This window comes from Balaenoptera borealis, assembly GCF_965194805.1.
Source record: "Balaenoptera borealis genome assembly, chromosome: X".
In the NCBI taxonomy this organism is placed as follows: domain Eukaryota; kingdom Metazoa; phylum Chordata; class Mammalia; order Artiodactyla; family Balaenopteridae; genus Balaenoptera; species Balaenoptera borealis.
In genome coordinates this window covers 113,404,954-113,421,408 of record NC_138881.1, presented here as the reverse complement: position 1 = coordinate 113,421,408, position 16,455 = coordinate 113,404,954, and the positions used below count along the sequence as shown (strand labels likewise).

Here is a 16,455-nt window from a genome sequence, read left to right as displayed (position 1 = left end):
TGGCCTGTGAAGCCATCTGGTCCTGGACTTTTGTTTGTTGGAAGATTTTTAATCACAGTTTCAATTTCAGTGCTTGTGATTGGTCTGTTCATATTTTCTATTCTTCCTGGTTCAGTCTCGGCAGGTTGTGCATTTCTAAGAATTTGTCCATTTCTTCCAGGTTGTCCATCTTATTGGCATAGAGTTGCTTGTAGTAATCTCTCATGATCATTTGTATTTCTGCAGTGTCAGTTGTTACTTCCCCTTTTTCATTTCTAATTCTATTGATTTGAGTCTTCTCCCTTTTTTTCTTGATGAGTCTGGTTAATGGTTTATCAATTTTGTTTATCTTCTCAAAGAACAAGCTTTTAGTTTTATTGATCTTTGCTGTCGTTTCCTTCATTTATTTCTGATCTTTTTCATTTATTTCTGATCTGATCTTTATGATTTCTTTCCTTCTGCTAACTTTGGGGTTTTTTTGTTCTTCTTTCTCTAATTGCTTTAGGTGCAAGGTTAGGTTGTTTATTTGAGATGTTTCCTGTTTCTTAAGTTAGGATTGTATTGTTATAAACTTCCCTCTTAGAACTGCTTTTGCTGCATCCCATAGGTTTTGGGTCGTCGTGTCTCCATTGTCATTTGTTTCTAGGTATTTTTTGATTTCCCCTTTGATTTCTTCAGTGATCACTTGGTTATTAAGTAGTGTATTGTTTAGCCTCCATGTGTTTGTATTTTTTACAGATCTTTTCCTGTAATTGATATCTAGTCTCATAGCGTTGTGGTCAGAAAAGATACTTGATACGATTTCAATTTTCTTAAATTTACCAAGGCTTGATTTGTGACCCAAGATATGATCTATCCTGGAGAATGTTCCATGAGCACTTGAGAAAAATGTGTATTCTGTTGTCTTTGGGCGGAATGTCCTATAAATATCAATTAAGTCCATCTTGTTTAATGTATCATTTAAAGCTTGTGTTTCCTTATTTATTTTCATTTTGGATGATCTGTCCATTGGTGAAAGTGGGGTGTTAAAGTCCCCTACTATGATTGTGCTACTGTTGATTTCCCCTTTTATGGCTGTTAGTATTTGCCTTATGTATTGAGGTGCTCCTACGTTGGGTGCATAAATATTTACAATTGTTATATCTTCTTCTTAGAGAGACCTTTCTTGATCTCCACCTATAAAATACATCTATCCCCAGCTACTATCATAGTACCTTGTATGCCAGCATAGCATTTAACATCATCTAAAATTGTCATCTTCATTTATTTACTTGCTAGCTTACTATCTGTCTTCTTCCACCACAGTATAGACTTTATGAGACCAGGGACCTTTTCTATCTTATTACTATCAGTGTACCTCTCCAGACCAGGGTCTCTTAACCTTCGCATTACCAACATCTTGGCCCAGATCATTCTTTGCTGTGAGGGCTGCTCTGGGCACTGGAGGATGTTCAGCAGCATCCTTGGCCTCCCCTCTTAGACTGTGACAGTCAAAAATGTCTCCAGGCACTGCCAAATGTCCCTGGCGGGGGGGATCACCCCCAGTTGAGAACCACTAAGTTAGAGCACCACGGCACATAGTTGGTTCTCAATCAGTATTTATCGAATGAGTGAATAAAAGGCTTTACAGATATTAGCTCACTGAATCCTTACAACAACCCTGGGAGGCAGGTACTATCACACACGTCACCAATGGGGAGAGGCTTAGAAAGGTTAAAGAACTTTCTCAAGATCACAGAATTACTAAACGAAGGGGCAAGAACTCAAAGTCAAGTCTGATCCTGCATAAATCTTAAACCTGAAGGACATTTTAGTATCCTCACAATTGTACTAGACAAATTTAGGGGGAGGTAAGAAAAACTTAAATTCTGGTCTCTGTTTGAAAAGAGGCCAAAAAAAACCCCCAAACAACAACAACAGTAACAAGAGTTAACCTAAGACTGTAAGGTAATGGATACAACTGAATGCCAAACTATGCTACAGGACAGGCAAGATGGAGCCAAAAAGCTTGCAAAGCTGGTGAGGTACATTCGACTTTATGTGAATAGGTAGGTTTTTGTGGGGTTTTTTTTTGGGGGGGGCGGGTAAGCGTGGGTATTTGGTTTGGTTTATGTGGAAGGCAGTTAGGGAAGAGAACTGATTCTACTTAAAGACTGAGACTCCACTTAAGAGTGTTATTTTTCCTAAATTATCTTACATTTAATTTTGTTGTTCTTAGTAGAATAAGGAAGAGCCTTCATTTACAAGCTCTTGAGGGAAAAAAGGAGTTTAATCCTTCGAAAATGGACCACCCTCATTTCTTGATGCAGCATTCTAGGAGAAATTAAGTGAGACTGGAGGCTCCTCTGTCCACCACTTAATGATATGTATGACCTTGAATAACTTAGAAACTTTCTAATCCTCTATTTCCTCACCTGTAAAATGGAGCAACTGTCATTAGATAAATATGTAAAATGTACCTAGCACAATGCCTAGCACATAGTAGGTGCTCAACAAACGCCAGGTCCTCCCTGAAGTAATAATCAGGGTTACAAGAACATTATTTTGGTGTATTTTCAATTATCTACAATAACAGCACAGGAATTGTAAGAAAGGGATTTGAACAGTAAAGGGAGAGAAAGGCAGTAACAACGTTCAAAGTCTGATTTGAGCGCCGGTTGCTATTTAGAGTGTTAAGAGAAAGGCATAATAGAATGAAAAAAAATGGAGAACAGATCCTATAAGATGTGAAATACTGTTTTCTCTAATGAACTTTACACATGCTGGAAGCTTAGTAGCTCTTAAGGTCTATGAAGTTACAGCCAAACACAGAAGTAAAATCTACAAAGGCTTTAGCAACATACACTGCTATACCCATGGAAACAAAGGCAAAACTCTTGAGATACAAGGGAGCTTTCCAGTTGAATACATTAACTAGTGTGCATTCAAGACTAAGATGTCACAACCTTGGCCTTGGATTGTCAGGTCAGAAACCATGCTGATCATGAAGATGAGAAAGAATGACAATATCCAGTTGTGATTGGGGTTGGGATAAACCGGACTGTCTCATATGCTGCAAATGTAAGAAAATTTTTGATCCGGTCTGGTAATACGGATCATAAACCTTAAATAGAGGCATATCCCTTGACCAAGCAATTCCACTTTTTAGGAATGCATCCTAAGGAAATAGATAAGCGCACAATGGTGTATGCATTTACAAACGTTCACACTTAGTAAGAGCAAAATCCTCAATTGTTAGCCATAACAGCAAAATCCTAGAAACAGTACAAAAGTCCAATGGTAGGGATTTGGTTAATAAATTATAATATATGCAGCCACTAAAATAATGATATTTACTAACATAAATGTCTATGCTATGTTACATTTAAAAATCAGTTTACAAGAGTACCTGAAGTGTTGCCCCTTTTTGTTAAAAAAAAATATGTAAAGCACAGCAAGAGGTCTGGCAAGACAGCCCTCAAAAGTGTTAACAACAGTTTTTATTCTTCTTTTGCATATTTTCCATTTTTTTTCTGTACTACATGTTATATACTTTTTAAAAGGAAGAAATGAAATATTAGGGACCTGTCAAAGCTCAAAATTGTCTCATGATTAAAAGAAAACAACCCACATTATATTTTAATATTAAAATGAGGGCCCCTCACTACTTACCTTATATGCAAGCATGACAGCATGGCGGTGGTACCACCACCAAACACCCACACAGTAAAAAACACAATCAGAAGTGTGGTGCTGAACATCATTTGGCGGGCATAAGTGGCAGTATCTCGAATGGCCAAGGCAAATGCCATTGCACCACGAAGGCCTACAAGGGAATGGAAGAAGGACAATGTGAGCTTCATAAATTCAGAGAAATAGGGCACATTCTGAGACCTTAGAAGAGCATGAACAAATACATAATATATTTTAACATACAAAAGTATATACAAACAAATACAAAAAGAATTAGTAGATGATACAGGCATTGATCATTTAACAATTTTTTGAAACCTGTTTTAAAATTTAGTTACACTAAAGTTCACTCTTTTGGGTGTACAGTTCCATGAATTTTGACAAATGTATAGAGGTGTGTGACCACTACTACAAGTGAGACACAGAGCGGTTTCATCGCCCCTCTCCCAAATTCGTTTGTGCTACCCTCTTTTTAGTCTAACCTCTCGTCACCCTACCAAACCCTGGCAACCACTGATCTGCTCTGCATCGCTGGGCTTTTGTCTTTTTGAGAATGTCGCGTAAATGGAACATATGGTATGTAACCATTTGAGCCTGGCTTCTTTCACTCAGCACAATGCCTCTGAAGTCCACGCATGTTGTTGTGTGTATCACTAGTTTGTTCTTTTTAGTGCTGAGGAGCATTCCATGGCATGGATGTACCACAGTTTGCTTATTCCCTCACTCGCTGGAAGACAGATAGTTGGGCTGTTTCCAGGGTTTGGCAATTACAAATTGCCATAAACATTCACATACAGGTTTTTGTGTGAAAATGCGTCATCTTTACCTCCTCCACTACACATGACATAGTTCCAAACTGGGAATTTGGAACCAGAACATGAAAAAATTCCCATAGAAGGGAATGGCACACTTTTAAAAAGAATTTTCTACTGGAGGTTGCAACTTTAATATTTAAGGGAGTCTCACATTACCAGCATATCATTTCCGTCTAAAATCAAGCTGGTGTATGCACTGTGAGTTGTTTTTTGGAGTAAGCAAGAGAGGGAGTTATAACTTACCAGCAAACATCATCATGTGTTGAAAATTTGATCCAATCTTACTTCTTCTACCCAAATTAAGTAAGAGGGACAAGGGGTAAATATTGGCAGCTCTTCCCAAGAAAATAGCAATCTAAAATTATTAATAGGTTAAGGATAATTCTTTTTATTATGAACATTCTTTACACTATACCTTCAAGATGGTGAAACACTATCTTCAGGAGCTCAGTTTCTAACACGGTCTTTATTTATTTACTTATTTTTTTAATTAAAAAAAATTTTTAACATCTTTACAGGAGTATAATTGCTTTACAATGGTGTGTTAGTTTCTGCTTTATAACAAAGTGAATCAGCTATATGTATACATATATCCCCCTATCTCTTCTCTCTCGCGTCTCCCTCCCTCCCTCCCTATCCCACCCCTCTAGGTGGTCACAAAGCACCGAGCTGATCTCCCTGTGCTATGCAGCTGCTTCCCACTAGCTATCTATTTGACGTTAGGTAGTGTATGTATGTCCATGCCACTCTCCCACTTCGTCCCAGCTTACCCTTTCCCCTCCCTGTAACAGCCTTTAGATTCCACTGTCTGACACAGCACCGTCCAATGGAACTTTCTGCCACGATAGTACTATATCTGTACTGTCCAACATGGTGAGTGCCTGAAGTGTGGCTAGTGTGACTGAAATTTTCATTTAATTTCATTTTAATTAACTTAAATTTAAATAATTACATGTGGTTAGTTGCTACCAAATTGGACAGTGCAGGTCTAAGATACAGGACATTCATTGGATGAATAGGAACATGTTTAAAAACAGAGCTTCTTTGGCATAACCTTAAGATTACTAATATAACAGTCTAGTTCATCTTAACTGACAATGTTGGTAGGGAGAAGAGTAACACTGGCTAAACTTGCCCTTGCTTCCTCAGAACAAAGGGCAGCTCAAACACCTCATACCACTGCAATTCCTGCTAACCTTGATGTACTCCTCTGAGTTTACACCTTCACCCTGCTTCAAAGGGAAGGCTTAATTGAAATTAAGAATGGTTTTAACTAGAAACCAACTTTAGTGTGTTTTTCTCCAGTTTGCTCTCCATAGAGACTATTGCTTTAAAATACAATTTTGGTTTCAGGGGTTACAATACAATCTCCACCTCATTTTCTGAAAGGAATATAAAGGAAAATCTAAGATTAAAAACAAAAGAAGGTGGGAAAAAAACAAAAGAAGGTGGGGGAAAACAGTGCTGACCTAAGTGACTTTGGAAATGGGTGGAGTTTGTAGGACTAAAGGCAAAAGGAACTGCACATAAGCATTATATGCTCACTGATAAAGCTGCTTCCCATGGGAGCACCGGGTAACAATCCTGATATTACTATGCATGCTGGAATGGAACAGTTAAGTAATGGATGGTAGAAGGTGGGAGCCAGGTTTCCCACTATTGGAATGGGGATTCACAGATCAGCAGGGGAGGAGGCTAGAATGACCCATATGGTAACGGATTAGGGTTGGAGACACTGGTATCTGGCTTAATAGAAATACAGATGGCTACCTATGTAAATATTTATAGATACACATATATTCAGGAGCTAATATATACATATATATTCCTTCTCTGTCAGCTGGAAGGGCTTAGAAGCCAGGACACCCAGTAGCACTGAGCATACCTAGAGCCCAGATCTTGGTTTCTAATACCATTCCCCAATAAAAGGAACCAGGGCTCCTTGGAGAAATGGCTGATTCTAGGGCTGGGGCAGAAAATATATAAGATGAGCCTGAAGCACCTTACAGTTCCAGAAAGTGAGGAAGCACTCACAAAAGTTTAAACAAAAACAAAAACAAAACAAAACAAAAAAACACAAGGGACACAGGAGCCCACTGAAAGAGCTTCTAGTGGCCAAAGCTGGAACAGGTCAAGCAACACAATTTTAAAAGAAGTACTGTATTATAACCTGAAGTATAAAATAAATATCCATGAGTTCGTACTGATATCAATAAGTGATAGCTTAAAACAATAAATGGGGAAGAATAGAAAAATCTCCAGTGGAAAGAATGTCAAATCATTTTCTAGATACTCTGTCTTCGAGGCAGTGGAACTGAACTTCCCAGTCCCTAAGTGTGGCTCCTTGTAGTGACTCCCTTCTAAGCAGTACAACATAGAAAGGGGGGAAATTGAGGAACTGCACAATGGAGCAACCTGACAAACACTATCTAGGCCAAGTGACTAAGACTTACACCAACATTATTAACATGCTGATAAGTATGTGCCCTTGCCATGATGGTATGAGAATGGCACTTTACTTATATGGTCTTCCTCCCAAAGAACGCACAAGCCCGGTCTAAACACGGGAAAAACATCAGGCAAATTCCAATCGTGGGACATGCTGCAAAATACCTGACCAGTACCCCCTCAAAATTGTCAAAGGTCATCAAAAACAAGGAATGTCTGAGAAACTGTCACAGTCAACTGGAACCTCCAGAGGCATGATGACTCAACAAAATGTGGCAGTCTGGATGGGACTTTGGATGAGAACAAGGACATTAGGGAAAAACTCTGGGGATCTGAATAAAGTATGAACTTCAGTTAATAATAATGTATCAACATTGGTTTATTAATTGTGACAAGCATGCCATGCTAATGTAAGATGTTAATAATAGGGGAAACTGGGTGTGGGGTATATGAGAACTTTCTGTATTCACAATTTTTCTGTAAATCTAAAACTAGTTTAGAATCCAAAGGTTATTAAAAGTAGTGATTCCCTGAAAAAAAAAAAACAATAAACAAGAAAATAAAACAGTAACAACAAAACATGTGGGTCAATGTGGCAGTGACCGCTAGTTATATCCCCAATAGCTATTTTTTCTTCCCTCAATAGTAGTAGATACTCCTCCCCGTCACCTCCAATTTTCATCTGAGTATATAGACACCCAGCCTCCTCTGCTGGAAGGTGTAGCCCATGGGTGTTAGGTGGAAGTGGTGTGTGCATATTCTGGTGGGGGTGAGCCACCTGGGACCCTAAGAACAAGGGCAACTCCCTAAGGATGCTCGTAAGGCTGCTTGGGTCCCTGATGACTTTGTGGAGCAGAGCTTGCCACATCAGTCCAGACTTTCCCATGAGAAAGAAACACACTTCTATCCTCTTTAAACCTTGGTTAACTTGGGTCATTGCCACATGAAACCAAACCTATATCCTAACAAATATAGCCAGCAAGAGAACAACTCTCTCCTGGTAAGAGTCAATTTCCATGGTAGGATTCTGTATTGAGGAACTTCAATTCCTAACAGACTCAGAAACCTATAGAGAATATTTAGCCTTGTTTCTGGATAAGTATAGTGGATCAAGCCACTTGACTGCTCAAAAAATTTCTCATAGACTAGCAGGATATGAAGTTACTGATCTCATGGGAGTCTTCCAGCTAAGGTTCTTCTCTTATGAATAAGGCTTTATCTTTTTTTGCCTGAAGTTAATTCTCAGAAGACTAAGACTCTGCAGAATGGCATTTCAGTAATACTTCACTTTCTAACACAGATCCTACTTAGAGCTTTAATTAAAGAAATATTTCTGCCAATCTCTTTTGGCAGAATCTTCATTCTGAGGTGGTTTTTTAAAAACAGTACTTCTTTTGAAAATCACTAATTCAAACATCCCTCTCTCTGACCACATTGTTTCATGTTCATCTATCCCGGGTAAATTCTTCCACCTCACTGGGACCTCCAGTCCAAAGATCCTGCTACTTTCCCATCAGTCAGTCCTCTCCCTTCTTCATTTCCTTTTTTAGCCACATCTTAACAAAACTCATTCCAATACCCTGCATTCACTTACCCCTCTGTTTTCATTGCACCGACTTGACAAAACTCCAAACTCAGAAGGACTCAGCTATCTATTTTCTCCACGCTTACAGCTAAATTCTCCTGGACAAAGTCATACAACGGGGCAGATTGATTCTACTGTTAATACTTATTCCTCAAACTCAAATGGGTCCCTAACACTGCTCAGCGATTCTACTGCATTCCTTTGGTCAACTCACTTTCCCACTCTTGCAACCGCTATTTCCAAACCTTCTCCTCAAAACTCCTATCACCTATGGGAGCCAGCCTCCTAGACGGTTCCCTAGTATTCACACCCTTGCGTAGCCTCCGCTAACACTGTACCAGGTTTTGTCTGTGTGACCAATAGAAAATGGCAGAAGGGATGATGGTACATCACCTCCAAGATTAGGTCATAAAAGGCACTTTGGCCTCCATCTTGGTGCTCTCTCAGCTCACCCCCTCTGGGGAAAGCTATGTTGTGAGCTGCCCCATGGAGAGGTCCATGTGGAGAAGAACTGAAGCCTCCAGCTAACAGCCGTGTCAGTGAGGCTGGGGTGGCTCCTCCATCCCTAGTCAAGTCTCGAGAGAGTGAAGCCCCAGCCCAGAGCATGACTACAACCTCATGAGGGATCCTTGAGCCAGAACCAGCAGTGAAGCTGATCCTGGATTCCTGACTCTCAGAAACCATGTGAAATAATACATGTTTGTGGTTTTAAGCTGCTAAATTTTAGGGTAATTTGTTATATAATAGACAACTGATAGGCCACCTGCTCCTATCTCACTTTCAGCAGATGATCTCACCTCCTACTTTACAGATATAAATAGAAGTAATCAGACAGGAACGCCATCTTGCAAATGTACCCTCATCTCTACATACCCTACCCTTTCCTGGAACAATGGCGGAGCTGTGCTCCCGCCCACTGAAGGCCCGCCCGTCCCCACGTGCTTTGGATTCCATCTCCTCCTGCCTTCTCATGAGGCTGGCACTATTGATTGCTGTCTTTCATGTAATCAGCTTCTCCTTTTCAGCTGGGTTTTAAAAACTCAACGAGAGCGAGAGAGAGAGAGAGAGAGAGAGAGAGAGAGAGAGAGAGAGAGAGAGAGAGGGAGAGAGAGGGAGAGAGAGAGAGAGGGAGAGAGATGGGGGGAGGGAGGGGGGAAGGAGGGAGAGGTGGGTGAGCCTCCTTCCATCTTTCATCATCTTTCAACGACTGCCCTGTGGCACAGACTGCAAACTGCTCCCCACCATCCAATCTCTCTTTCTTCCCTTCAGTAATAGAGGACAAACAGTTTTACCTTTTGGGGTTGGCGGAATGGCAGGAGCCTTTTTTTCTGTCATTTCAATCTGTCAGTATTATTTGTGCGATAAACAAAAATGGAAATAGAATAGAATAGATAAAAAAGTTGAAATCCTTATTTGCTTTACTCAGAGGAAAATTTTACATATTTAAGTGTGTTCTTGTCAATCACCCCTCCAGAAAACCCATGCAAATCTCAATTTAAAAAGAAGTTTCCAAAATGGAACACATAATAAAGGATACAAATGCTCCTACTACAAATGTTGGGTTAAAGACATGACTCTGGAATGTGAACAGTGTCAGTCCCATGTAGGAGAAGATGAAATTCTCTGCCAAGAAATTGAGAAGCTCAAACAACTGAAACGAAATTTTAAAAGGTTAGTCCAGTAAATAAAGTTACATAATTTGAAAACATGAGTATTACTAAGATATTGAAACAGATACTTCAAATATGTAACGTTCATGTATATCCCCCAAAACTTATGATTCAGAGGGGAGCGAATGTAGAGATGACATTTTTCTGGTCCCACAGAAAAAGCCAGAAATGTTACCCCTTCACTTTTCCAATCAGCTTCCCTTCTTCAATCCCCATAGTCAGTCATTCTTATCCTCATCCTGCAAACCCTGCCAATTTTTCTTTGCTGTCCCTGCCACTGCCTTAGTCTAACTTTCATCACTTCCCACCCATAACGCTGTGAAAGGGCCCTAACTGGTAACCCTGCAATCCCTAAAAATATGGCAGTTCCAAGACACGTCCTTCTTTACGGGCTGTAAGATCCAGTTCAAATCCTTTTATCCTGGCACAGAATGCTTCATGACGACTCTCACAACACCACCTTGCCATGTGATTTCACTTTCTACATGGGTCTCAGCCCTCACTGAGGGAGTAAGGGCTTACACATTATAGTCTGGTGCTCTGTACCCTCCCCTGCTGCCTGCCCACCTCCACCTGTTCACATCACTGTGATGAAAAGGCCACAACTAGAAGCATGAAAATTACGAAAGAAGAAATCTCATTGGTAAAGGCAAATATACAATAAAGATAATAAATCAACCATATTTAAAGCTAGTAGGAAGGTTAAAAGACAAAAGTAGTAAAATAATCTATATCTGCAATAAGTAGTTAAGGGATACATAAAACAAAAGGATGTAAAATATGATGTCAAAAATAGTAAACGTGGTGGGGGTAAAATGCATTTGAACTTAAGAGCTCAGCAAATATATGCATTCCACTGTTCACTGCAGCATTATTTACGATAGCCAAGATACAGAAGCAACCTAACTGCCTATCAATAGATGAATGGATAAAGAAGATGTGGTATGTGTGTGTGTGTGTGTGTGTGTGTGTGTGTGTGTGTGTGTGTGTGTGTGTATACCCAATGGAATATCACTCAACCATGAAAAGGAATGAATTCTTCCCATTTGCAACGACATGGATGGACCTAGAGGGTATTATGCTAAGTATAATAAGTCAGAGAAAGACAAGTACTATATGATTTCACTTATGTGTGGAATCTAAAAACCAAAAAAAAGAAGAAATATAACAACACAGAAAAAGAGTTATAGATACAGAGAACAAACAGGTGCTGGCCAGAGGAGATGGGGGTGGGGGAAGGAAAGAAATAGGTGAGGGAGATTAAGAGGTACAAATTTCAAGTTGCAAAATAAATGAGTCACGGGGATGAAATGTACAGTGTGGGGAATATAGTCAGTAACTATGTAATATCTTTGTATGGTAACAGATGGTAATTAGACTTATGGTGATCATTTTGAAATGTATAGAAAAACCAAATTGCTATGTTGTATAACAGGAACTAACATAGTGTTGTGGGTCAATGATACTTCAAAACAAACAGACAAACTCATAGAAAAGAAATCAGATTTGTGGTTACCAAAGGCAAGTTGTGGGGAGAGGGGGAATTGGATGAAGGTGGTCAAAAGGTACAAGCTTTCAGTTATAAGATAAATAAGTACTAGGGATGTAATGTACAACATGATAAATAGAATCAACACTGCTGTATGTTATATATGAAAATTGTTAAGACAGTAAATCCTAAGCGTTCTCATCACAAGAAAAAATTTTTTTTTCTATTTCTTTAATGTTGTATCTATATGAGATGATGTGGTCATCATTTCATGATGTATGTAAGTCAAATCATTACGCTGCACACCTTAAACTTAGACAGTGCTGTATGCCAATTAGATCTCAATAAAACTGGAAGGAAAAAAAGCCATTAGACAAGGGAAACAAGGAAAGGAAGCTAACTGACTGACCACTGGAGCCACAATAATAACAGCCCCTGGCTATTCTGCTGACCTATCTATACCCTAAAAGCTGTCACCCTTCAATCTGACAATCCCATCTATTTCTGGAGTCAACAGAAGAGGAGTTGAAATGAGCAGACATCACTTTGAACAGAACAAAGATTATTTTTCAGTAAAGAAAAAATTTGTTTTGCTGCAAGGAGGAAAAGTTTATTCACAAACTATAAAGTTTCTCTTACCTGTTTAGTTCTATGTTGAGACTCCGTGGACAAATTATTGTATGTATAATGGGCCTGTGTGATGCCACAAAACAACACTGCAACCACACCTATAAATACAACAAGTTCCAAGTTCACATAAAAGGGGAGTTCCCAACTTTTATACGGAGGCTCTTATTTTATAGAAGTAAATTAGATGCTTAGTGTTAAAATTTTCAGTTGTGACTTACTTTGTTGAGAGGAACCACTTCCACTGAAAATCTTTTACATTCTAAAGCGACAGCATAAATCCCAACCCTAACGAGTGTGTTCAAACACTAGAGGAGTTGGTCCACACACAGAAAAAATATCACTGGCTAAGTCCCCCCTTGTAAGGGTTTACAATTAAAAGGAAAAAGTAACCTACCTGTGAAACCCCATGCTTCAGCCAAGAGGAAGGTACTCCAGGACATCAAGAAGAACAGGCCTGTCTCCAACAACTGGAACTCTCGTAATTTGGTGAACTTTGTCACGTAAGACTGTCAAGGTTGATAACAAGATCTCATAATACAGAAGTGTGACTAGAAAAAATAGTAGTCGAAGCAAAGCAAGCATAAAAGCAAAAGAAGCGTTCTCCAGTCTCTAACACAAAAGTCACAGAATAAGGAGGTACCAAAGCAAAGAAACTCTGAATACAAGCATTGTACTAAGGAGTCAGCAGCCTTCCCTTCCATGAGAAAGTCCTACAGCTTAGTCCATCCAATTGTTTTATGGGTATCACATGCCTTGCCAGAAACCACACAGTAAAGAATAGACATGACAGTAAAGGACAGGAGTGACAGATCAGATACGCAACATGCCAACTCTATTAATTTGTGACCCAAAGCAAGACAGCTTCCATAATGATAGCAATATACATCTATTAAAAAATATGTCATTTCCATGAGATTTCATGTTTATTTAATCCTCTAACACCTCTGTGATGTGGAGTATTCCATGATGAAGAAACTGAGGCACATCCCTCACTCATACTAGTCTAACAAGTATATGTTACTTGCCAGTGGAAGGGCCCGTGTCAAGCTGTGGCGAATCTCAGGCTGGAGTCTACATTCACTTCAACAAGTGTGTACTACAACACAAAGATCAAGTTCCTTAAGGAACTCATGCTAGGGAAGAAATCCTGGTCCTTCTTCAGAACTCTTTTCACTGTCCTTTTATGCCTCAGTTCGTCTGTAAAAAGCCCGAAGACAAGTTTCTTCCACCACAAAGCTGAAGTATAGAAAATGAATATATTCTCAGAAAAAGTACTTGTTTTATATGAAAGTACCTTTGAAGTTTTAGAGCTGGAAGCTCTTTAGAGATCAAGCCCCACTCATCTTCCCTGCTGTCCCAGCCCTCTACCTTCCTACACTGAGGTCCCATGAGGTGAAGTGTCAACGCTTCTATATCAGAAGCTCCAAAAGGCAGAGGCCACATCTGTCTTGTTTATCTTTGATACACAGGGCATAGCATGTGGCATGTAGCAGGCAATCAAGAATTTTTTTTGAAGAATGAAACACTGATATAAAAAGGAAAACTGAAGTTCCAGAATTTTAGGGATATTTGCACTTAAAGAATCCAATAACAGAAAATTTAGATCCATTTATTAAACTATCATTTTCTATTATATTTTAACTTGTGGAAGTAAAACTACAATGAGTAAGAAAAAAAGAGGGTTTTTTTGAATGAATACAAGAATGACTTGCTCAATATTTCTAACAGCAAATTAGTGGCAGTCTGTAGGACTCGAGAGCAGAAGGTTAAAATCGGTGAGACTTGAGATGAACTCCCAGCTATCCTAACCTGGGAACCTTATTTTGTTCAACTGGCATCGAGGTCATACGTTCCTACTTGTCCTATTAAACGAAGAGCAAAAGACTGCCAGGCTGAACAGCCGCATAGAACAAGCAGAGGCTCTTTGGAATATATCTACCTTTGTATCAATTTAGTCTACAACCTTAAAGTTCACCCCCATATAAAGCAGAAACTAACACACCATTGTAAAGCAATTATACTCCAATAAAGATGTTAAAAAATAAAAAAATAAAGTGGATGGATCTTTAAAAAAAAAAAAAGTTCACCCCCAAAGGGTCACTGTGTCCAATTAGAATTCTGTAGTGAGTGTTTGAGGGCATGAAGTCCTACACAAAACAATGAAATTCTTTTATTTATTTATTGGTAAAGATGATTGCCTAATGTTTTCAAAGTACTTGTTTATAAGGTTCATAATTATAACACGATGTCAATTATGGAACTAGTGGAGACCATGGAACACAGTATTCAATGACTCTGTGAGGTTAACAAGAAAAGATAAATATAATAAAAGGATATTAAAGCTGTCACCACTCCAGTAGCAGCACCCATCGCGAAAGAGCCACTGAAGATTCCAAGGAAAATCCCAATAGACTTGAACATGGCTGTGACATCAAAGGTGTGGCTGTTGTCTCCAGCGGGCTGGTATGCTACTATTGAGCTACAAAAGAGAGATGGTTCTTACTTCTAGAAGCAACTTTTACTTTTAAAACATTATCTAAAAAAAGAGTAAAATAAATTTTAAAAAATTACCTAGTGTAGAGCTTGAAGATGAAATCAGAGGGCGTAAAACCCAAAAACTTTGGATTTGAATTGCCAAAATAAGGTTGGACCAAGCCTTTTCCTCCAGCCTCAAGATACTGTGCAGTACTATTCTTTTGTGACTCTGTTTACGACTTACTGGTACTGAGTGCCTGAAAGCCCTAATGTACTAATGTGAACAAACTAATGAAAAATTCCCCGTATTTCCAACAGAGGCATAAGAATATAAAGAATATTGTTCAATACTCAACCCGGTCACATTTTGTTTTTCCTGTGGGAAAAAAAAAGATGACTAAAGTACCCTTTCAACTTTCAGAATACCAGAATGGGCCCAATGCCTCCTATCTATTCATTCACTGAAATGGACTTTTATAGATAAAAGGGCTTGAAAGGCCTGCCAAGGAATTAGAATCCACTTGACAGTACTTTTAGCATACCCAGCTGGATCCTCCACCTCAAACTTCTGAAAGAAAGTCACTCTGTAAGAGGCCAAGACAAGCAATTAGAAGGGACACTCTCCATCTTGAACTCACAGTTCAAACCTAGTCTAAAAATACTTCTTTTAAAACAGCCGCCCCAGGAAGTAAATACAGCGGAGAAAATCACTGTTGCTAGTGGGTCTCTGGCAAGAGCGCCTACCATTACTAAATCAGTTCTCATCTCAGTTAATTGAGGTGCCAGTGCTTTTATAATAAATCCAGACTCAAAGACATCACGCAAGTCATGTCGAAGAAAAGCAGCAGAAAAAACACATTCCGAAGAATATAATGAATTCTCCCTGTGGTTACTGCAATGTTTTTTACGGTTCAAGGCTAAAAAATGGCCTTGCTATGCCATGTTTACCAAGTTCTCTTCATACCTCCCTGGTTAAGCTAAAAAACAGAACAAAACAAAACAAAATCTAAGACCAAGCTAAAATTTCCTAATTTTACCTATTTTATTGAAGTATGACTCTAACATGAATTTCTGGTAATGGCATCTAGAAATTTCTGAGACTCAATCTGAATTGAAAAATTTAAACATTTGCATTTAAATCTTCAAAGTGACCAGATCATTTTGGGACCGGTAGATTTGATATTATTTCAGTGAATAGGAAATGGCCTTTAATGTCATGCTATCTTACCTACACATAAAGGGCCCCACCACTGTAAATGAGATTTGACTACATTATAGCATGAAAATATAGCGGCTGGCTGGAGAAAAGAAAGGATATCGCTACAATAACCTTCCTCCCTGGCGATAGTTTTCAAAATGCTGGCAAGAACAAAATATCGATGCCATGCCTCCTGAGACTGCTTTCCCTGGATTGGTTCATGGAAATTCAAGATTCACACTAATCATTATTTTATTCTTTAATCACTAAAATGTATAAGAACACAGGAAAAGCATGGTGGGCTAAGAAGAGATGACAGGTTTGTTTTCTTCCTTTTCAGTCAAATGTTGGCCTCTGGATTGAAATCTTAATTCATCTTTTCTACATCAGTCAACATTTTATCTTGAGGCAGTAGCATTTTTATGAAGACTTTAAAAAAAATTCTGAGAGTAAAACAATGTACAATTTAGGGGGAAAAATCACCCCATCATTCC

The 16,455-nt window shown here is 38.9% G+C and overlaps 1 protein-coding gene across 2 annotated transcripts in view; it reads right to left on the bottom strand.

The window, feature by feature from the left end:
* SLC9A6 (solute carrier family 9 member A6) overlaps positions 1 to 16,455 on the bottom strand; it is a 55,021-nt gene that overhangs the window by 20,232 nt on the left and 18,334 nt on the right. For both annotated transcript variants that reach the window (XM_082378014.1, XM_082378013.1), the window contains exons 7-12: positions 14,626 to 14,767; positions 12,683 to 12,788; positions 12,298 to 12,386; positions 10,037 to 10,150; positions 4,710 to 4,821; positions 3,631 to 3,784 (exon numbers count right to left, since the gene is read on the bottom strand). In XM_082378014.1, coding sequence (XP_082234140.1) covers positions 3,631 to 3,784; positions 4,710 to 4,821; positions 10,037 to 10,150; positions 12,298 to 12,386; positions 12,683 to 12,788; positions 14,626 to 14,767 — 717 coding nt within the window. The remainder of the gene's footprint in view (positions 1 to 3,630; positions 3,785 to 4,709; positions 4,822 to 10,036; positions 10,151 to 12,297; positions 12,387 to 12,682; positions 12,789 to 14,625; positions 14,768 to 16,455) is intronic.